Source organism: Apus apus, chromosome 7, assembly GCF_020740795.1.
Source record: "Apus apus isolate bApuApu2 chromosome 7, bApuApu2.pri.cur, whole genome shotgun sequence".
In the NCBI taxonomy this organism is placed as follows: Eukaryota; Metazoa; Chordata; class Aves; order Apodiformes; family Apodidae; genus Apus; species Apus apus.
Genome location: NC_067288.1, coordinates 28,964,789 through 28,987,218, shown reverse-complemented (window position 1 = coordinate 28,987,218; position 22,430 = coordinate 28,964,789). Strand labels below are relative to the sequence as shown.

Genomic DNA, 22,430 nt, shown 5'->3' with positions numbered 1-22,430 from the left:
GGTACAGCAATAATTGGCTCATTTGATTTATGGAAGAGGGAGAAAACAGATAGGCTTGACAGGCACACACATCCTCACACATGTAGGTTCCATTGCACAGCCATTCATCCAATAATCTCTTGCAAAGGTAAATAATGCAAATTTGCTTCTGAGATATGCTACAAATATTAACAATTTCAGTTAAAGGCGTCAGCTTTTTGAATTGATAGAAAATAACTCACTGACCCTCATTATCTCCACAGTCCTTGGGCCCATATCTGCTCCTACTAATAAAGAAACAAACAATTAGCTTCTGTAATTAAGAGATAATATAATTAAGAGATAACACTGCCAGGTGACAATGGTCCCTTGCTGCCTAGTCAGTTATCACTGAGCAGAAGCTGAGCCTTCCTGTGCCAAAGCAGGCAGTGCCGCTCACGTGGGGAGGATGGGATCCCTTGTTCACCCCGAGATGAATACGGATGGAATCGCTCCGGCTGACGGATGCCACTGTGACACCCATTGTGGCACAGCCCCTGCTCACCCAATCTATTGAATAGCAGCACTCTGCTGGCCTGAAGAAAAGCCCTATTGTGCTTTTCACTCAATTAAAGATTGGCTTATTATTCATAAATCGTGGTGTCCCTACCACAAAGGGTAGGGCACACAGCTGGCCTGAGGCTTCATTGATTTCCTCTTCTCATTTTTGCTGCATTAGTAAATAACAGACAGCCAGGAAATCTGGCTGGTGTATATCTAACCACAGGGCATTTAAAAGTACTCAAAATATTAAAAGAAAAATGAATATAAGGGACACTTCAAAGGGGTCGTTCCTACTGGGACTAAACAGCCGAGGGAGCTGATGGTGTAGTCAGATCCTGGGCTCTGCTATACCAACCTGGAATTCTATCTTTAATTAAACTATTTGAAGAACCTTTCAGAATTAGTCCCTTTCAAAAGTTAAAGATTCTTAATGCCACATCTGGCTGTTCCTGCCTGCCACACCCTTGCCCGTGTGGGATCTGCTGGGAGCGCAGACGGCCACGGCGCAGCGAGGGCTGCGGCGGTGGAGAGCCCAGCCCCGGGGACACTGCATCAGGGTGTGCAGGCATGTCCTCAAAGCTGCAGGGACGCTCCAGACAGCACGAGGTAGACTGCCCGAAAAGCCACGTCTCCTCCAGTGCAGGCAAACTGGCAGAAGAAATGTCTTCTACTTCTGTCCACAGTCAGACATGAGTGACGGTTGGAAAGACCTCTAAGACCGTCAAAAGTCCAATTCTCAACCCAACACCCTCATGTCAGCTAGGCTTCAGGGCATGGTTTAGCTGGCTGATGGTTGGACTTCATGATCTTAGAGGTCTTTTCCAACTTCAGTGATTCCGTGATTCTATGAAGGTTACCAGCTTGACACAGGTCAGAGCACACAAATGCACAGCTTCTCCACGAGCTACCACAGGCTGTAGATTTAGCACCTGCTAAATCTGCAAACTGCAAACTGAGCATTGTGACTTTCTCACTACAAAACACCCCTTTTATACACTCAAGAGCAACAAAGATATAAATTAAGTGGTGGCAGCTTTATTCCCTGAGAAAACTGCTTCTAATGTGAGAACCCTGCCTGTGCTAAGCCTCCCAGGAGGACTTTGGGGAATAGCTGGGCACAGAAATTCTGCACTTTAAATAGAGGAACCATTGCTCTACGGGTAGATATAAAAATAATGTCATCTGCTGGGAAGTGTTTGGGTCTTAAAATATCAGTGGTACGTCTTCTGGGAGGCTGAGTAGGAAAACAAGATTCAAGTATTCAGCTTTGCTTTTAAACCAGTACAAATATAAAGCAAATAACACGCAGCTATTCTGACAGCTGCCCAGCTTATACCTGAGTTTCTCTGAGACACATCCGCTGAAGATCTTTTTGTGCTGACAAAATTCTGTAAGGTAGAGAGGACCGGAGCAAGCGCAGGGTGGAAGTGGCTATGGACATTCTGCTGGCTTGCCTGAAGTTAAAAATAAACCAAAACCTGTGAGTCAAATCCAGTCGTTGAGTTTACTCCAGTTTCTGCAGCATACGGGTGCAGCTGTGCTCTGGGCCAGCCAGACTGGAAATACCACATTGGCCATGCAAATGCAAACCCCTCCCACCTCATTTCCTTGGAACATACCAAGGTTGGTCCCACCCATTATGCTGCTCCCAGTACTACAGAACTGCACCCTGTTATCTGCACTACTAGTGCATACTTTGTTGAGGTCTGCTCCAGAGGGCATAAGGAAGCAAGATTCTCTGCTTATTCCTGAGGAGAAGTGGAGATGATGGTTGCCCTTGAAGCTTGTGGGCATCTTCCCCATGGTGCACCCTACAGGCCTTTCACCCTCAATGAGGCACCCAGCAGGACACGTAACAGCTCCTCTCCCAGTTTTACCCCTGCATGTGGCACTGGTGAGACTGTGCCTCAAATCCTAGAGTCAGTTCTGGACCCTTCACTACAAGAAGGACATTGAGGGGCTTCAGCATGTCCAGAAAAGGGCAACAGAGTTGGGGAAGGGGCTGGAGCACACGTCTTACGAGAAGCAGCTGAGGGAACTGGGGGTGTTTATAGTCTGGAGAAAAGGAGGCTGGGGGGAGGCTTTCTCACTCTCTACAACTACCTGAAAGGAGAGCTGGAGCAAGGTTGGGGTTGATCTCCCAAGTAAAAAGGAATAGGACAAGAGGAAATGGCCTCAAGTTGTGCCAAGGGAGGTTTAGATTGGATATTGGAAACAATTTCTTCACCAAAAGGGTTGTCAAGCCCTGAAACAGGCTGCCAGGGGCAGCGGTGGAGTCACTATCCCTGGAGAGACATGGTTTAGTGGTGGCCTTGGCAGTGCTGGGTTAACACTTGGACTCAATGATCTTAAAGGTCTCTTCCAACCAAAACAGTCCTATGGTTCTAAGACAAAGGACAGCACAACATCTTGCTACACAGCTGTAATCTACAGGCTTTGTAATTTTGGCTGAATATATTGTCTGATTACAAGGTCCTGTAATTGACTCTGCTCCTTTTATTTGACCAAGAACCTACTCTTATTTCCAGAATAACATGCCAGGTGAGCAAAGGGAGAGCCTCCAAGGATAGCTTCTCCTGCATGGTACCAATGCTTGGCCATCCATTTCCAGCCCTCCTTCTCCCTATCTCCATATCTGGCTTCATCTTCAGAGACTGCCCCTGCAGGCAACACGATTATCAATTTAGGAAGTGTGTCTGAACAACAGGTCCTATGGAGGGCCAGACCTTTTCCACTAAGCTGCCTTATACAAAACAAAGGTCTGGTCTATACTTCTCCATCCACAGCAGAGCTCTCTCCCTCTAAATGCATGAGGCAGTGAATCAAAAGCATTTGTCCTGACTGACCAGTGTGCAGCTGTCAGGGAGGAACAACAGGCAGAGCACAACTTCCACCTCCAGTTGCCAATTCATGGGTCAGTTAATGCAATTTGCAACGCATGTGAAAGAAGTCACTGTCCTGCACCACCAGGCTGATATTTCTGATCATTAAAGGTATGCAATGGACCAAGAAAAAAGCCAAGTGAGGACAAAAGTTCTGGATGCTCTTGGCCAGCAGCTTCTAAAACATTGCTCACAGTTGTGCAAATCATTCAAGCTGATTTTCTGCATTATCTGCCAAGATTTTTGTAACTTTTGGAATGGTTTTGCTGAGAAACATTTATTCAGTTTTCAAAAATCACCATGTCACTTAGGAGCAGGAAGATGAAGGCTCTCAAACAGCTCTGCATTAGGAAGAGCAATTAAGTTTCTTTGTATTAAAAGAAATGCAGAAATGACCAGGTTCCTAAAAAAGCCTCTTATGCTACAAAGAAAGTGGGATGAGGCTTGATCTGATTTTTTTACCTAGACTCATGCTAGATATGATGGCATTTTCCTTCCCTTTCAGCTATGAGTTTTATATAGTAAAACTGGGTGGAGAATTTTTGACCACTATTTGATTACACTGCTCTTGCTTAGGCAAGCTGTTGATCCAGTAGCCCCAAAAGGTAATACTCAGGGCTGCTGTTGTTACTCAAAGCCATCAGTATAATCTTCCTCTGTTATTTCATTTCTCCTTGACTGCTGCATGCAGTGCAGATGTTTATCCAATGATTTTTAGTGATTATTTTTAAAGCTGGGCTCAGCCCAGCTGTTCCCACATGGCTTCAGTCCTCCCTGACACTTCACCCACCCAGAATGGAGGCTGGATTGCTGCTGGCCTTCGGGAAGTTGAGAAATCATGCCACATGACAATGATTTTGACACCCTTTTTGGGTTGTTCATGCACAACATCAAGGACAAGCCTCCTTAGAAGCATTCCTGCTTTAACTTACATCCCCCCTAAGCTACCTACAGCTTTCTCTATTTCCAAGACTAAGTCCTTTCAGCATCTGTGGTGGCTTGGCTGGATCCCACCAGTGTGCAGCCTCTCCTGCCATCTCACACATCAGTGTGAGAGGAAGATGATGTGCAGGTTATGTCTCCTGGGTCCCTGACAGCTGCCCCTGGGCAGAGAGGGGGCAAAACACTCTAGGAGCAACAGTCCTACTGGGAACCACAGCTTGTCTCTCTCAGGGACAATGGCAACTTTGATGTCACAGCAAAGCAGCTGATCTTCAGAAGGAAAATCCATTTTTAAAAGTTTTTCTAAGTCATTTTGCTGTGTTCTTTTCCCTTGCAGTACCCAGGCTTTAACAAAAATGGTGTCTGAGCTGACTGGGAGGCACAGAGAGAGGGGAAAAGCCCTGCACTGATTGAAAAATGAATTGTTGTCCTCGCTTCAGGTAAAAAGCAAGTGAAGCAGGAAATTGCTCTGTGTTTTCTTTTAGAAGAAAGCAGCTCTCCTGTGGTTCTGCCATAAGATAGGCAAAGATACAGTTCAGTTTCATTAACTCATTTTGATTGACAAAACAGCTGCAGAAAATACATTCAGCATTTTTGGCAGGTCTAGAAAAATTTCTGGGCATCATTATTTGAGAAAGATATTCTGTGGTTTTGGTGTGTCTCAGGAAGACACTCCTTAAACAAAAAAATACATTAACTAGCTCTTCTACTGAAGCAGCATTTCAGCATGACACTTCCTTTGCAGTTCAGCACAGAAAATTGTTGGAATAAAATATTCTGTTCCACATCCTCAGTGAGAAGTGTCTATGGGAGGACTGAGCCTGTGCTCCATCCCCAGGCCCTGCCCTTCACAGCTCCATTTTGTTCATATGAATTTGTCACTAACCTGAGTGTTTTCAGAGGCTTTCCGGGATGACAGCCATGATCCAGCTCGCAGTCTCCCAAGCTCAAGATGCACTAGACCTTGGGCACACTTGGAAGAAAACCACAATGTACAGCATTTAAGTAGACATATAATATTTCATGCTCTCCTGGAGAGAACTATGTTTATATTCAGCACCACAGCTCCGTGAAGAAAACCACAAGGAACGCTCAAAACATTAACATTTGGATTTAGACAATAAGAAAAGTACCCACCCCTGGATTTAGGTTTATTCTGAAAACTTATCCTGGTTGGTGAAGTCAGTACAAATCCACCTACTGGGAAACTGTAGATGGCCAAACACTCAGGAAAAATAAACAAAAAGCCCCCATAAAACAATCCTTATGAAAAAAACAATTCAGAGGAAAAACACTGTGGAAAAGGGGCAAATTTAACACATACACATTCAACTTAATAATATACCCTCCTATCACCTATTTCCAATTCTTAAATAGATAAACTTTTGGCTAACCAAGTTCCAGCTGAATGGAATAAACAAGGAAATGATTAGCCTTTCCCTTCAAGAATGGAAGAAATGATATGCAAAAACACCAGTGTTGATGGCAGGGGAAAAAGCTCTTGTCTCCAGATGCATTTTGGAATAGAAACGGGTCTGCAGCATCATACCCAACCATCCTTTCAGCCTTGGTGCAGTCTGTGGGGCCTGGGAGCTGTATGGAGAAGCCAACATCAGGCACACACAGCCAGGCCATCCCCTGCCCTCTCAAAGGAACTGGATTTCAATTCTGATTTGTATGACTCTCAGGTTTCCAAATATTTTTCTAACGTATGAAATACACAGCTGCATTTACAAATAAATGCCTAAATACTAGATGTGTCTTTGTTTTCCCACTTCATATCATCCCACTTGTAAATACGTGTGGAAAAGTAATTTTAAATGAATCTCCCAAAGTTATTTCAGAGGAAATTCCTCTCTTGATAATCAGTTTGATCTGTCCTGCATATGTGTAAACAGCACTTCAGCATCAATTACCTTGCCTAGTGTCAGTAATTGCAATTCAATATCTTAAAATGTATTACGTACTCACCTTAAGTATAGTGGCAACAGTCTCTTGTGAGGCATTTCTCATATCCTCTCCATTTACAGACAAAATCTGATCTCCTTGAATTAATCTTCCATCTAGGTCTGCAGCTCCTCCTTTAACAATGTCAGAGATAAACACTCCACTTCCATTTCTAACAATGCAAGAAGCATATGGCTAATTACACAATCCAATATTCTTTGGGAGACCAATTTAGATTACTTGCATTTAAGAGACATTAAAAGAAACCTGTGAGCAGAGGAAGAACTAGTTTTACACTATTCAACCATCTGAGTGTAAAAAATCTAAGAGTACTAAAACCAAGGCATGTTTTGCTATATTTAACACTGTCTTTCCCCTTGAACCATTAGTTCCAACTGTATGATCCATACAGACTAATGAAAAATACCATCTGTAGGAATAAAACACCACGGATCAGTCTAAGATTGAGCTATATTATCTCCTAACGGGCCTGATATGAATTATTCAGCCTCAGATTTTTATTTTTTTATATATTTCTTCTAAAGGTTCAGCTCAGTTTTTTTCCTAGAACCCTGCAGGCCCCCAACATAAGAGCAGGGAGATATCTGCAGAAAATACTTTTATAGTTTGCACATGAGTTATTCAGCAGAAAACCTAGTGTTGTGGCAGGCCACACAGATGGGAGGAATGTATTTATTTATTAGCTTATTTATTGCAGAGGAGTCCCCTCCCTGGGCCACAGGACCTGGGTATCACTATGGCATGAACGGGTGGTGGCTGCAGTGCCAAAGTTTGGTGTCCTGCAGCCTGAAGGACACAACACTCCACAGCCTGAATTATACCTGGGTATCATTTGATCAACTTGGGAAACTGGGCTGCCTCTAAGATGGGAAACCCCACAAGGAAACCACTTAGCAATAGTAGAGAAAGTTTTGCACAGAAGCAAACATGGGAGGGCTGGAGACTGTGATTACCATCTGTAGGGTAATTTACATAAGCTAAATTAATTACCCAACCCACAATCTGCTCACAACACCTGGGTTAAACATTACCACTCTTGTAAAAAACTGCTGCAGAAACTTTACTGACCAGACAGAGCCAGGATAATGACACAATGATTTGTAATTGAGAAAATAAATTTTCTTTGGCAATGCAGAAGAGCAACCATATGACTCTTGTGCACCAGCACTGAAGGAGTGCTCACCAGTGGCATGCTGTAAATCTCTTCTAGCAATGAAAGATTAAATCTAGCAATGCCCTGGTTCAAATGGTCTAATAGCAATGGTTTAGAAATACATCAGTAAAAAGTCGCATTTTATTAAGCTGCTGTTACCTACCACTGTATCTCAGGCTCTGCACTCACAAAGCTGCTGTCTGTAATGTTGTGCTGTCACTTTGATATGGTTCAGGATTTGGGTCTAACTCAGCCTCTTACCCTCCACTGACATTGGTCCCTTTGAACAAGAGCAGGAGCTAGACCTAACTCACAAATCCATTTTCAAAGGCATGTCCTGCTATTTGGAAAGAAGGAGGTTTCTCTTCCCATTTTGAAATCAGAAAAGCCATGGCCAGGGCTTCCAAGCCCTGAGACACAGCTACACTGAGGCCAGCAGAACACTGACCTCCTGGGTCTGCATGTGCCCACTTGGCCCCACTCCCCTTGAGCAGGACACTCGCCCCATGGTGGGAGCCCTCCTGGGCAGCAGTAGCCTTTGCCAAGGCTTGTTCTGATACAGGAGCCAGGACCACTGCCCCAGGGCATCCTTGAAGTTGCTTAGAAAACTCTGTTCCTTGCAGAGTTTTTCCTTTATTTCATATTGCCTTTAAGGGCTACAGTTGCTCATACAGCAAAAAGCAAACTACTCCTCCTCACCCAAAGCACAGTCTGAGCAGAGATGCTCTTACCGTTTTCCAGCTATGCTGAGCCCTAGTCCTCGGCCCGTTTTCTTTTGTATATCTACATAGAAAATCTCCAGGTTTTCTTCATCTTTGTAATGTGCTTCATCTCTATAAACAACCAACTGCACCTTCTGGGGTGTCTGTCTCAGGGCAGTGATAGCTTCTTCATGGCTGGCACTCCGCAGATCGATCCCGTTCACCTGAAATAATCAGTGTTTTCTTTCCAAATGACATGTATAAATGATCTTTTCATCACACCCTACCCTTGTGTGACAGGGAAAATCTCTCAAATTGACACCCTTTGGCACTCTAATTTAGTGATCCCATTTCCAGAAGGCTGAGCTCCTGGATCTCCTGCTGAGTGAGTTCAGTCTTTTGTGCCGCTGCCTGGAGTAAACCACAGTAATCAAAACGTTTTGGTCTGCAAGTTTTGTGGGTGTTCTTCCCTGCTTTTCAACAGCTGAAACTTCAAGCAATGCTTCTTTCTCATGACTAGACAAAGTGGGATGTGCTTCTTTGAGCTTCCTAAACTCTTACTGCTCAGATTCCTTCTCTGAACCACGTTGCCCAGCTGAAGACAGGAGGAATCAGACACACGAGCAGATGGCAATGGTGAAGCCCAGGCAAGACATGGTAAATGGTTATTTTGCATTGTTCCAATAGATGGCACACAAGACCACTCCTGGAGCACTCAGTTACATTTCTCTTATAATAACCTGGAAATATTTTAGCATTTTAGTAATATCAGATAGGACAAGAAGTTCTGATTGAATGCTCAAGTATTTTAAAAAAACTATTTGCAACTTGAAACTTAATCTCCTAATTTTGCCAAGTCTGATCCACAGATGCCCTTTAAGGTCTTTGCCAATATTCTGTTGACAAAAGCCATCTTTTATTTCTTAATTAAAAAAAAAATACTGATGCTTAAAAATTTTAGAAGTCTCCTTAGGAAGCAGCAGGAACGATAAATTAATAACAATACAAGGTTAATCCACTTATATAACATGGTAAGTTTTAAGGCAATGAAAATGCTTCTCAGTATTTCTAGACATGCAAAGTTATAATCATACTTAATTTTACATTAAGATAATTAAGCCTAATCTATAGTAATTATATTCTTTTGTACTAATTCTGCACACATTTATATTTTGCACTGGTATTCTTTTCTTGACATAGGCATCTGTGTGTGCTTTATCATACTAATCTGAAACGAATTCTGAGTCATCTTTTTGATTCATTAGTACGGCTTTTAAAAACTGAAATAACAACAATATTATGGCACAGAAACATGAGCACTTTCCTGTTTGGCCAGAGAAGAATTAATTAACCTTCCCCATTTTTATCCCCTAATTATTGTGCTCTGTTAATACACGGTTATTTATAAAACAAAAACAACACTCAGCCTGAAAGCTAAAAAAAATATTTTCCGTGCAAGAGCTGTAAAGACAACTCCCCAAGTATCCCTTGCTATTTTTCTAACCCTACACACCGAAGCCTTAATGGCCATGCTGGGAATTTGTCCTGATCTGACAGCGAGAGGCTGGAAGCAGCTGCTGAACCCCTGCCTGACCAAAGTTTCATTTGCAGCCCAACACTTCTCTCTTAACCCTTTCCTTCCTTGGTTTCCATGCTTGTCTGCAGGGGAAAAACATGACATTTATTGGCAGAAACAATTCCGTGTGTTCCCGGGTTTCCCAAGCTGTGGCCACCCTTGCCCTCCCGCCCCAGCTCACTGGTTCGTTTGCAGAGGAAGTGGCAGCACAGGCCTCCAAATGAAAAATTAAACAGAGGAATAATCCTGAGCTATTGGACATGACAACTGAACTATGTAACTCGAGAACTTCCTTGCTCAATTAAATTTAATATATTCTCAATTTGTACCTTCAGTTTATATGAATATATAAGGAAATATGAATTTGTCAGGACGTTCTCAGTAACAAAAAAAGCTTCAAGTACAGATCCAACCCACTGATCCCTCTTTCCCCTGCAAGAAACCTGCACTGTACTGAATAAAACCGTATGTGACCAAGATACAAGCAAGTATATTCATGGAGAGACTCATTTACCTCCAGAATCTGATCGCCAGCCCAAAGCCTGCCATCTCGGGCTGCTGCCCCTTCTTCATACACTTCATGGATCACTATGGCATCCTGTGGGAAGAAGGGGGTGGTGTGAATCCTCCCTCCAAAACTGGCAGCCAGGACCCACCCCACAGACCCCAAAATACAATATAAACCACAAAATTATGAAAATACAGGTAACTAGTAAAAAGGTAAAAAAGGACTTTCTTCACCACCAGTCTTGTCTGGAGCTTCTTAGGCTTCCATCACTTCTATGCATTGGCATCAGCAGTACATGAACTCAGTGTGAACTGCTGTATTAATATCGCCTACTTTTTATGACATTATTTAAAACCAGATTTTTTGGAGCTATGAATATTTTTAGGGACTTGGCATTGATCTCAGGTTTAAGCAAGAACTGAATGCCTTGTGGTAAATAGGGCTGGTTAAATCTGCAAGAAATGAAATCCAGAAGAAATGAACAATGGCAAATGTTAGTTTATTACTGAGGTTGGAAAATGTAGGCAGTGGCAGATGTAGCTTCAGGGAAGGTTTCAGTGATTTAATCTTATTGCCAGCAATAGATGTCCCCAAAGAAAAAGCATTACAAAGAACATACTGTTCTCTTGCTGGTGCTTTCCCTTTGCATTGTTCTGGTTTGTTTCTTTCTTTCTTTCCCCACCCAACACCCCCCCCCCCCTTAAAAAAAATAGGTGAACATCCTGCCACAAGGCGTGAGCTGCGGGGCCTGACAGCTAGAAGGATGGGTCACTTCACTCTGCCAAATGTGCTCCTCTCCTCAGTGTCACCAGCAAAGACCCAGAAACGGCTTCACTACAAACATTAAAATGGCTCTGGTGATTTCAATTAGATACGTAGGTATCAGATAACCCGTTCTCAGACACATCCCCCCACGCAAACTGCTACGGTTGTGAAGTTCCTTCACCACTTTGAGGTACACGTCAAAGAGACTTTCCGCAGCGTTTGCAACAAAAAGCAACAAGGTTCCAGCGTGTGAGCCCCGCTGTGCACTGCCTTCCTGGAGCAGGAAAAAGCTGCTTGGGTAGAACAAAGTACCTTCGTGTTTGGAAAACACTGCTAGATACTACATCTCTCATCACCGAGTTAACTTCCCCCCCTTCCAGTGTTGCCTTGTGATCCTTTCCCAGGGCACATGGTGCATTTTGAACTGAAAGAAAACTCAAATGCCCTTAAGCTAATGCTCTGATCAGACAACATTGAGATCATTATTGTCTTTCATTCCCACTACACCTTATTTAATGATGTGGACTTGTAGCTACAGCCGCTCCACTGCTGCTGGAGCACAGCACCACTCTCACAAGCTTCCTCTTTGATACATGTACGCCAGGCACTGAAAAAAGCCTGAAGGATTTTAATCACAAATGGATTACAGCTGATACAAGCGTCCCAGATGGGGGAAACAAGATTGCAATCCACATAAACCAAGGCAAAATACTACGAGCTGTGTACCAAGGTAATTAAGAAAATCAAAAGAATGGTTTGATTAAAAAAAAATAAAGTGTATATATATACACACCACTGGCAACTGCAGGGTTTTCTGGAAATAATGGAAACAGCCATTACCAGTGGGACAGAGTAACACGTGCACATCCATCTCAGCTCTGATACGTGTCTTAGATCTTCTCTCAGTTGTGGGATTTTGGTTGTTGTGGTTTTCTGTTTGGTTGGTACTGGGGTCTTTTTTTTTGGGGGGGTTACCTTTGTTTTAAAAATAATCAAGTCAACAGAAGAGACTTCTGCCTGGGTGAAAGCCAGGAGGGTGACAGTGATGTATAGTTTTTCACCTGAGGCTGATGGCGGGTAACTTTGAGAAAAAGTCTGTGGTTTAGAACTTCCCTAGCACACTTCACTTTTACTTTTTAAAAACACTTAACAAAGGAAGGCATTCAGAAGGGGCCAGTGAGATTACACAAAATACCAAGCAGCATGTTAAGACAGCATCGTTCACCTAGGACACAGTAGGGCAGGGGAAGAACAAGAGGTTCGGCAGAAAAATGGCAACGTGACCATGTAACAGCAGACTGGGCACGTACAAAAGATGGGCAGATCAAACAATTTCTGACTGCAGTTAATCTGATATTTCCTAATTTCTGAGCAAGGAGCTTCCACTCACATTTCTTTAAGTTTGTTTTTCAGCTGCGGTTGCCTTAAAAATGGTCAACAAACTGAAGTTACCAGCCCTTCCCAGTGCTGCATTACTAAACACATACCTACAAGTGCAGATTCAGGAACCACCACATGTTATCAGTTTGAACAATCTGCATCATCTATTTGAAAAGGCAACAATTCAGTATTACACTGAGGTTCCTGCATGTGTTAGAAGCCAGATCTAGCACTAAAAATACATATGGCATGAGAAGGTACTCTCCTGTTTCGTCTGTGCCTACCCCAACAAAGGAAACATCTCACTGGCCTGCCAAACCACTGCTTTTCTTAACTATTTTTTTTTCAATAGTGTAGTTGAATCAGGCTTATCAAATCAACTAAAAACAGAGTGAAGCAATGTGTCCACAATGTACTGTTAGGATTTTTAAACAGATCATAAGCATAAACAGGATAGTCTTACCTTCCTTAGCTTATAAACTATGATAAACAGATATCTTTCCTCTGCTACTTCCAGGATCAGCTGAAAGTGCATTTAAACCAGAAATCTTATTCCACTGGATCTAGTGGGATCTGGATAAGACTCTGCTAGTTTTGATCATCCATGACAAATCTCTAGAAACAAACTATTGATGTTATTGGACATTTTAAATTATATCAACATTTTAACATGTAATGCCACATTCCAACCATCTAAGCAAACCCTGGTCTGTACTGGCATGCAACAGACTTGAACTGTAACATCCCTTCAGTGCCTCAGAAGAAAATTAGGATCTATCATGACTAAAACAATAGACAGCATTCATTTAAAGGATGGGTTTTGGTTACTGGATGTCTGCAGCTCCTGTTCACTGGCCTGGAATTCAGTTGAATGCTTTAAGTTCCTCTAGAAGTCAAGGCCTAAATAGTTCAAAATCAAACAGTTGAGAGGGAGGAAGGGCAAGTGGTGTCCAGGCTCATCTAGAGGCCGTGAATTCATTGTGGCTCTGGACAGATTTTCACTCCCATCCCTCCCCACCTCCTTTCACTGCCAGTTTCATATAGATCACGGCACTGCACAATGTAGCTTGGCAGAGGTGCAAAAACTGTCTGTGCAGAAGGGGGAAAGGAAAACACTCTCATATATCAAGAACACGGTTGTTTAAAGAAAGATATCCAGCTGCTGAAAGCACATGCTGTGTAAGGTTTACAAATACACTAAAAAACCTGGAGCTTTAATCTTTGTATATTTTGTCAAAGAATGCTCTGTTAGTCTGAGACTGTTCTATATATCTCAGGAGTTAATGCAACGTTGAACTTTTCTTGTATGGGAGAGGAGGATGCAGAATACAAGCCAGGGCACATAAACAGCACTTCAACATGCCAAACAAAGTCCATGCTTGCAGGCGTAAACCTTGACTCTCCGACCATGAAAAGACTGAAAGACAAAGTATAGGAGGAAAGTTGTCTGCTACTGCTGAGGCTGTCAAGCATTGTTGGCTGAACAATGCTTCTCCTGAAGGCTACTAAAAGGCCTGCAGCCCAGTGAGATGAAGCTGACTGCAATGACATTATCTGTACTGCATGGCTAAAAAAATCACCTACAAGCCAGATTAGTTCCCAAACATGCAAGAACATACATGTTTGGTACAGGATCTGCACCAAAACTGTTAACAAGTGGTAATGTGTACTGAGCCTGCAACACAGCACATTAGATGGCATTTGGTAAGGTTCAGATTTGAGGTGTGGGACAGCTACACACTCCTTAATCTCACTTTGCCAGCAGAATACCACAGTCATTGCACAGTCTTCTTGAGCAACATGAGTGACAATTCTCACACTGACTGAGAAAAAAGGTTTTGGCTGTGGAAGAAAAGGCAGACAAGCAGAAAAGTTCATGGAATCTCTTGGTGGACACCTTGAAGAACAACACTGGTACAGAGAGATGGCTCCTGAACAGCAAATACACAAATTAACACCCAGTCTGAAACTCATTTATGAAAAGCACAACTTGAAAAAAGTACACAGCATGATCTATATTGCATTGCCTTCTGTCTGAGGGAGGGGAATAGCACTCAACTCACAGTTCCTCCCTCCCGCCTTCCCCAGCTATGGATACCTTTTCTGCTTGGTTTATAACAACTTCAGAGACCTGGGAGGGGAACGAAATCAACTCACCCAGCAGCAAAGAGTACAAATAGAAATGCTCGTGTTAAGAATTAAATTCAGTAAGAGTGACAGCTTAATCTCTGTATCTTAAATGTCAAGAACTGGTATGGCAGAGACCTCAGGCAATGACCACATAGCACCGTCTTGATGGAGCCTTCAGAAGAAAGGTGGTAAAGTCAGCTTTCTACTCAGGAAAATCACTGACCAAGCAAACCTTAAAAGCCTGCAGGACCATAAACAGTGGTGAGAAAGTCTCACAGGCTGTTTGGCTTTAGGCTTGGACTGCTCACATGTTTTCCGCAAATTTATAGCTCCTGAGCCAGTTTCCCTAGTGTTTCTTTTCTTCTGTGCAGCTGTTCTTCAGAAGGACAAGCAGCAGCTTTCAAGGCAGGTGCCCTTTGACACTGAAAAGCAGCCCCCAGACTGTTATTTGCAAATGCAGGGAGTAGAGGGCAAAGGAGTAAAAGGACACAACACCCGGAGGAGGTTCAAACATTAAGTATTGTGGATATTTTGATGAAGTTCTACCATGTGAGAAAAGGTGGATCAGTGTGCAAGAGGGAAAATCTCACAAGAAATAGAGCAGAGAAATCCCTACCTATCTGGTGTGGGCTGGATTAGACATGGAAAAAGGTCTGAATTTTGGGAAAGAGGCTTCTTGCATAGTACTGAATAGTCCTTATCTACTGCAGATCATTCACAAGCAGCTGTTGCTTTAACTGAGCTAACATTAACTTTGTTTTGAGTTTATCTTGGCTGTGCTCTTTCAGCCTACAAGCCATTATTTTGGTAGGATCAAAGGTGTTTCACAGCAGTAAGGTGAACCACTACACATTGAGGACTGCAATAATCAACAGAACAGAATGACACTGGGTAAGATACTCAGTTAGAAATTAGTTGTTTGAAAATCCCAAGCCATGTTTTCCAAGACATGCATTTTAAGGCGGTTATCATCAGACAAAACAATCCCCAAGAAGTAGAAACCAGATCCATCTCCCTACCACCAGAGCATTGCCAGCCATTTGTCTTGGACCAAGGGAGCATTTTATGGGGAAAAGGGACCTGTCTGCCAGACACTTCTGAACACACATAAGACAACGATGCTGAAAGTCCAGGTCAATACAGAGACACCACATTTTAGGGAACCTACATGTTGGGGCAGTGCTAGAAAGGAGGCAGAGCAAACTGCTGGAATTACATTAATTTTACATGCCTGTATTTCAGTTTGGTCGGCAGTTAGGTGAAAGAATCTTGCCACTAATCATAATTATGTATTAAGTGCAAGCAATGAAGCTTTCTGCATGAAGTACAGTACCCTCCTGAGGAAACAAAAAAGTACATTACATATAAACCAACATTCAGGAAAGGATGTTTTTTGATTTAGTTGACAAGTTTTCCTAAGCTAATATTACACATTTCCAACAAATTTCCTACAGCGTTACAAATGCTATATTAAATTAGCATTATTAAAGATAACAAAGCTACAAGGTTTTTTGCTGACTGCAGGATTACAAACTTATCTCTTTCCTGGGGCAAGTACAATGTCATCAGTTATTTCTTTTCCAACTTTTGTAATACTTTGTCCAGAGCAGTAAAATTGTCATTTCATTTTTACAGGGTGGTTCACAGATAAACTGGAAATCAACTAGTTGCATAGTGTGCTTCTCTGAAGAGTTAGCCCCATGTAAGAATCTCTCAGTAGTTAAAATAAATCCAGGTGCTGGTTACTTGTAGGCAGAGGAAATTACAACAGTTATGTTATGATCTATGATCTCCCATGCGTAGATCTAAATGGAATCAAAGAGGTAACAGTTCAGCAACAAAAGCTGAAGGTCAACCCCACGCAAATCACTTAACTTCTTGAAGGGGTTTATCTAATGCATTGTGCTGCTCGTACCTCCTCCTAACACTCAAATGTGTTGCAATTGCATTCACAAACCATTACCAGGCACCAAAAACCCTAAGCCAAACACTACTGCAATAAACCAGGCTATATACTGTAAAAATGTATTACTGTGTTAATGTAGAAATGCTTTACATTGCATGATACTGGAAAACTTCTCTACTCAAGGTCAAAACAAAAGGTCTGTTTCCCATTTAAGAACAAGCCCTTGCAAGAGATGGTGTTCACTTGCCAACTTTCATAAAAAAGATTAATCCACAACATCAATATGAATATAATTTTTCATACTAAAATACAGATTTATTTTAAGGAAGTGGATAATATTTGTATTACATTTTATAGGCCCCTATAGTTACATCTGGTCCTTATTTATTTAAATTTTATTCAGCTTGCATAATATTTTTGCTTACACTTATATTCTCTAAGATCAGAAAAGCTAAAACCTGAAAATTCAATGGCACTATTCATTAACATTCCTTTGGTCTGCAGTCATAGACATTTGCAAGCTCTCCTTTGATTCTGAAATAATAAAACTAAGGTAATAAGATGTTTAGTGTAAAAATATATGACTTAAGTCAGAATGATAGAAAGGGCCATGTTTCTGTGACTCACATGCCAAAGCAAACCGAAGTTTTTCAAAAAGTATACATGCTCATTTTAGAGGGAATAATAAAACACAGAAGTACATATTAAAATGTTAACTCTCTCACTCTCATTATTTTATTAAATCAAAAAATATGAAAAGTTACAGTGCACAACACAGGTTATAAAGAATGCATGAGAACCTGAATGCACATGGCACAGGAAGCCAAAAGCCAGTGGTTTCAACCAGCAGCAAGCAAGATACTCCTGAAGTCCACTCTGACATGTCCTACTGCTTTTGTATATTGTTAGCTTAAATTTTATGGTTGATTTACGCTCCTGGAAGACACCAACTTCTTCAAGCAAGGCACTGCTACACGAGTTAGCTGTACAGCCAACTAAACCCTTGCCAAAAACCCCTCAAATACAGGATTTGCAAAACTTACGACTCTAATTCCCGTTTGTGAGAACTGCTGTACAAAGCAGTTTGTTTTTTTCATGCAGTTGTAAGCTAACTTCCTTCTGGAATGATGATGAATCCACCAACTTCATTTTAACATCATCCAACCAAGAGTCAAAGCAGTTCCTCACAATTAAGCTAAATGCATTTACCACTCTGTCATTAAATTGCCTTCTGTTTTATAAATGTGGGTGATGGTGAAGAAGTGATTGCATTTTTTTCCCCTCCCAGCTCCAAATCTTTCCTCTACTATACCCAAGCCATGACTAAAAACTGAGGACTTCTATTAGGATTCCTCATTCTATTGTTCCATTCATTGTGTGACAGACTTAACAGCAACAGTATCTATGGCATATATTGCTGAAACCCTCCTGAGGCCAATATTCTGCTTTTCATTTGTAGTTACAAGGTAAGTGTATTCCACCAGAACAGTTTCAGTCCTAGCAGCACTTGATGATTGCCTACAGAGTCCCTCAGATCTCAGCTGTCTATAACTGATGAAGTTATTTTTGCCTGGATCTAAATATAACTGAGGTGAGAGGGAGGGAAGAAAGCTCAACCAAGGGAGAACCTGTTTGTTTAGTAACACAGAAATCACATCAATCCTCGTGTTTAGGTAGGTCCCCACTGCTGACTGCAGCACAGCACAAAACAGATATCTGACTTGGCTTTGGCATTAGCAACAGCCTGCTCTTGGCAGCACACAGATCCTGGCTGGGTAATTAGCCCTCACAGCTCCAGGGGCAAACATCAGGTCTTGAACTTCTGCAATTTAAAGTCACAGTTTTCCTGATTATTCCCTTGCCCTTCCCTAACAGATGGGGTTTATGCAAGGCATGACTCACCTGGACTGACAGAATGAATCCGAATATTCTTCTGTCAAACTGCATCCCCACCACTACCACAAAGCTCCCCCTGCTCTGCAACAAGCCTGAAAGCCTTCTGGGCTATTTGAAAAGCTTTTTCCTCTCCCACTCCAGGGTTACCAACTCTCACACCAAATAGTGTTAGCTGACTGCAGGCATATTCTGTTATTTTTTGGAGCATTGCTAAAATGCTCCATTTCCTGGCTTTGTGGATCACTGTATTTTACAGATGGAGTACCTTAAAGTTTGCTAATTGCCTTAAAAAAAGTTTTTTCTTAAAGTCAGCTGAAAGCAAAAGGGGAAAAAAATTAACGAAATTCAAAGTAGACAATTCAGTATGAAAACTCTGCATAATAGTTTCCTGTTGGTTTCCATATAAAAGACACAGGACAAAATAGGCTGTTTCTCCTTTCTCTATCAGGTTCAGCTACTGACCAACTCCCAGGTACTCCAACTCCAAAGAGCCCCTATGTCACCACTCCAGCAATCCTTTTTTAATTTTATATTGTTGGTGCTTCTTCAGTACTTCACTGGGATTTCCAGAGAATCTGGGCTCTCCTCCCCTCCCAGGGTTTTCTAACTCTACCTGGGGTGAATATCCCTGTACCAGCCTTGAAACTGCTGAGTCCTCCCTGGTATATCTGGGCATCTTCATCACCAAATTATCAGCAAATACACAGTCAATAACTATGAGTAATCAACTCAACCAATACTAAATTATTCAGCTGGAATCAAGAGTATTCCCACCTATTAAGAAAATATTGGTACTTTAGAGTGATGCTTTTTCCATGTTCTCCCAAGAATAAAATCTCTATAAATTGATAATCCTGTTTTACAGAAATTCATAGAATTGTTTCGATTGGAAAAGACCTTAAAATTCAACTGTTAATCCAGCATTGCCAAGTCCACCACTAAACCACGTCCCTCAGCACCATATCTACGTGTCTTTTAAATATCTGCAGGGATGGTGAGTCCACCACTCAAAAATGGCTCACTGCACGTTGCTAACTGGACAAGACATCACAGCATTCACCTGCTCTGGGGTGATGATGAGGTTTGGCTGATATAACCCCATGTGCCATCTGGAGGAGAACCAGAACACCTTTTCTTAAACAATTCCTTGATGCCTTTTTCTCAGACAATTTAAGAAGAAAATCTCATAGAAATTTTCTGGCAAAACAGAGGGAAAAGCCCATTACCTAAAACTAAATTATTTGTCTTGAAGCAACTTAAGCAGAATGCAGTGATAAAAGCAGAATAATCGAGGAATGTTTCCTAAATTTATGGTGAGCAACTGGACTATCTGGTGCTGCCAGTCTGTATCCTGCAGAGCTGGTTGCCCCTCCTGGCCCCACACAGTCCCAGCTGGCCATGACAAGGCTGGCTCATTATTGTTCATCTCCCCAAGAGTCACAGTTCATCCAGGCTAGGAGCTGGCAGCTCCAGCATCAACTTGAGCTGCACCCCAGGTGGTGTCCGAACAGGTCTCAGCATCCAGGAATTCCAGGCATCCCATGGCTGGAGCAGTCCTGGTGCCCTGGGAGCACCGGCAGCTGCTAGGTGACAACGACACCCCTCTCAGGTTCATGGCTGCTCTTAGCACTGGTGGAGCTGACAAGCATTTATACTCAATTCAGCACCCAGGGGAGGGCTGTGTGTCCTGGGGAGCTGAGTCTGAGCCTCAAACCTCATTTGGGCATGTTTCTGAAAACAGGGTTGTTTTTTCTTAAAAAAACCCACCACTCTGAGGTTACTTTTACAAGTTTGATTGGACTACAGCAACAACAAAAAAAATATCTTGCAAATGGGAAGCCCTGTATTTCAGCCAGCTCCACTCTGCAGTTTAATTGCTTTAAAGCAGAGGCCATGTGTTGTGTTCTCTCAGGGGCACATGGGAAGGTGAAATGAAAGACAGCAAAGAAAAAAAATAAATATTAACCCTTAGAAGAACATAAAACAGGACTGCTTCAAGGCTTTAGCAGCCTAAAGTTCAATGACATGAAGAGAACTCTCATGGACAATGCTTCCATCCCTGTGCCTTTTCTAGAAGTACATCTTCCCAGCTGATGCTCTCCTGCTCCCCTAAGCACACAGCCACAGGCCTTGTTGATAGCACAGGCCATGTGAAGGCTTTTGCCAGCTTCATGGCATGGTCATCTTCCCAACAAAAAAACATTTCACAAGGGTTAAGACATCACTTTCCAACCTCCCAAACAAATTAACCTCCCAACTCACAGGCTGTATTTTTCAAGTCTTTACTTAGTAATTTCTGATGAGATTCCTAAGGTTATGACTTAAAAGTTGCACTCTGTATTTCATTTTGAAGCACTGCATCCCTCTAGCAGGCTGCCAGATTATTCCAAAAGCTAGAACTGCACATCATATCTTTAATAAAGATCCAAAACATTCCAAAGTGACCTTTTCCTATCACACATGAGCTGCTGCTGGGCACCAGTGCTGCCTACTAGCACTCCGTCAAACATTTTTACACCAAATGCATTTAAATACCACAGAGATGAGTCCCTTATACTCTTACCTTAGCTCCCTTAGATTTGACAAGTTCTTTCAAGGCACAGTTTCTCTCTGCTCCCTGTACCAATAAATTACTTCTGAGATCCGAGGAACTGGGGTTGATAACCTGCATTGTTTCGTAGGCACTTACACACACATGCACGTATAAAATAAAGATAGAAAAGGGAGGAATAAATATGTGTTCATGCTGTCTTTTCTCAGAGGACAAAAAGGTAAAAGAACAAGTCTCTGCAGCTGTTTGTGGCACACACGGCCACTGCTCCTGCAGATCCACCCCTACCCTGCCTTCCTTTTTCTTGTCCCTGATGGAGCACATTTCCATGGCCCCACTGGGACATCTCACCTCTGTCATCTGTGTGCAGCATCTGAACTAGAAGAGTATGAGGACAGCATCCCTTTTTCATGCCTGCAGAGATGTCTACAGATGGTGCTACTCACATTCTTTCTGACTTTGATCTGACAATTCCCATTTAAAAAACAGCTAAAAATCCAAGCCTGAACTGCTTAAGTCAATTATAGCTTCATCTTAATTTCTCTGCACTGCAGAGGTCTTGGATACACAATTCCTGTCACACAAGATCTTCAGAAGTGATGAACTTTTATGCACAATACATAAGCAGTGAAGCTGCAAGTCAATCTATTTTGTCTTTCTGAAAAATACAAAAGATATCCACGTACATCCCCAAATTAAAAACAAATTATGAAGAGCAAGACAAGATCCATCACTCAGCTCCATGTACCTAATTTTGTTATATTCCTCTCTAGCCCAAAAAATCCAGAAAGACAAACTTCCCTACAGTCCTGAGTAGTATTTTCTTTTACCCCTCTTCATTTTGTTCATAGAAAAAAAGGAAGGCATAAAAATGATTTGGAGGTCAGTAGTGCAAAGTAGTCAAGAGTGATGATGATCCCAACAGCTAGAGAGACAACCCTGGCTACTGGCTTTGAGAAGGGTTTGCACGCATTGTTTTGGATAAGCAAGATATGAAGAATCCCAGAGAGAGTTTCTGCACATGGCAGATGATCAGATTAGGCTGTGGTCCCACAAAACCAACTCGTTTCCTCTGAAACTACATTGCTTGCCTTTGAACGAGCAGATTCAGGCATATGAAAAGAAACAGGGATTCATTTTGGTAAGCCCTGCAATGTGAGGATCAGAAATGTGGGAAGTTGGACCTCTCTCCTTCATGGGTTTCAGTCGCTGCAATCAACCACATAGATTTTAAAAATAAATTCCTAGAAGGACACTTTATTGAATAAACTAATGAAAGTATAATACTTAACCAAAACCATTTACTGAATTTAAAGAACCAAATCCTCTGCATTTTTCTTCTCTGCTCTGCAAAGCAGATATTTATAATTTTCATTTATTTATATTAAAATCTCCTGAAAGACATGTACCAGATTGTGTCTGACAGACTGCCACGTATTATTTCCAAATTCCAGCTAAATGAAAAAGCAGAGGGATGACTAATGCTGAACTTCCTATTTGAATTTCCTCAGCACTGAGGAGCTTGACAAAAAAGGGCCTGGGTACAAACC

At 42.1% G+C, this 22,430-nt stretch overlaps 1 protein-coding gene across 5 annotated transcripts in view; it reads right to left on the bottom strand.

Annotated features, from left to right (window-relative positions):
* PATJ (PATJ crumbs cell polarity complex component) overlaps positions 1-22,430 on the bottom strand; it is a 150,482-nt gene that overhangs the window by 10,716 nt on the left and 117,336 nt on the right. For 3 of the 5 annotated variants that reach the window (XM_051625062.1, XM_051625060.1, XM_051625063.1), the window contains exons 34-39: positions 10,259-10,342; positions 8,199-8,392; positions 6,318-6,465; positions 5,233-5,319; positions 1,859-1,976; positions 226-266 (exon numbers count right to left, since the gene is read on the bottom strand). In XM_051625062.1, the coding sequence (XP_051481022.1) occupies positions 226-266; positions 1,859-1,976; positions 5,233-5,319; positions 6,318-6,465; positions 8,199-8,392; positions 10,259-10,342 (672 nt within the window). The remainder of the gene's footprint in view (positions 1-225; positions 267-1,858; positions 1,977-5,232; positions 5,320-6,317; positions 6,466-8,198; positions 8,393-10,258; positions 10,343-22,430) is intronic. The other 2 variants (XM_051625064.1, XM_051625061.1) reach the window with 1 other exon arrangement.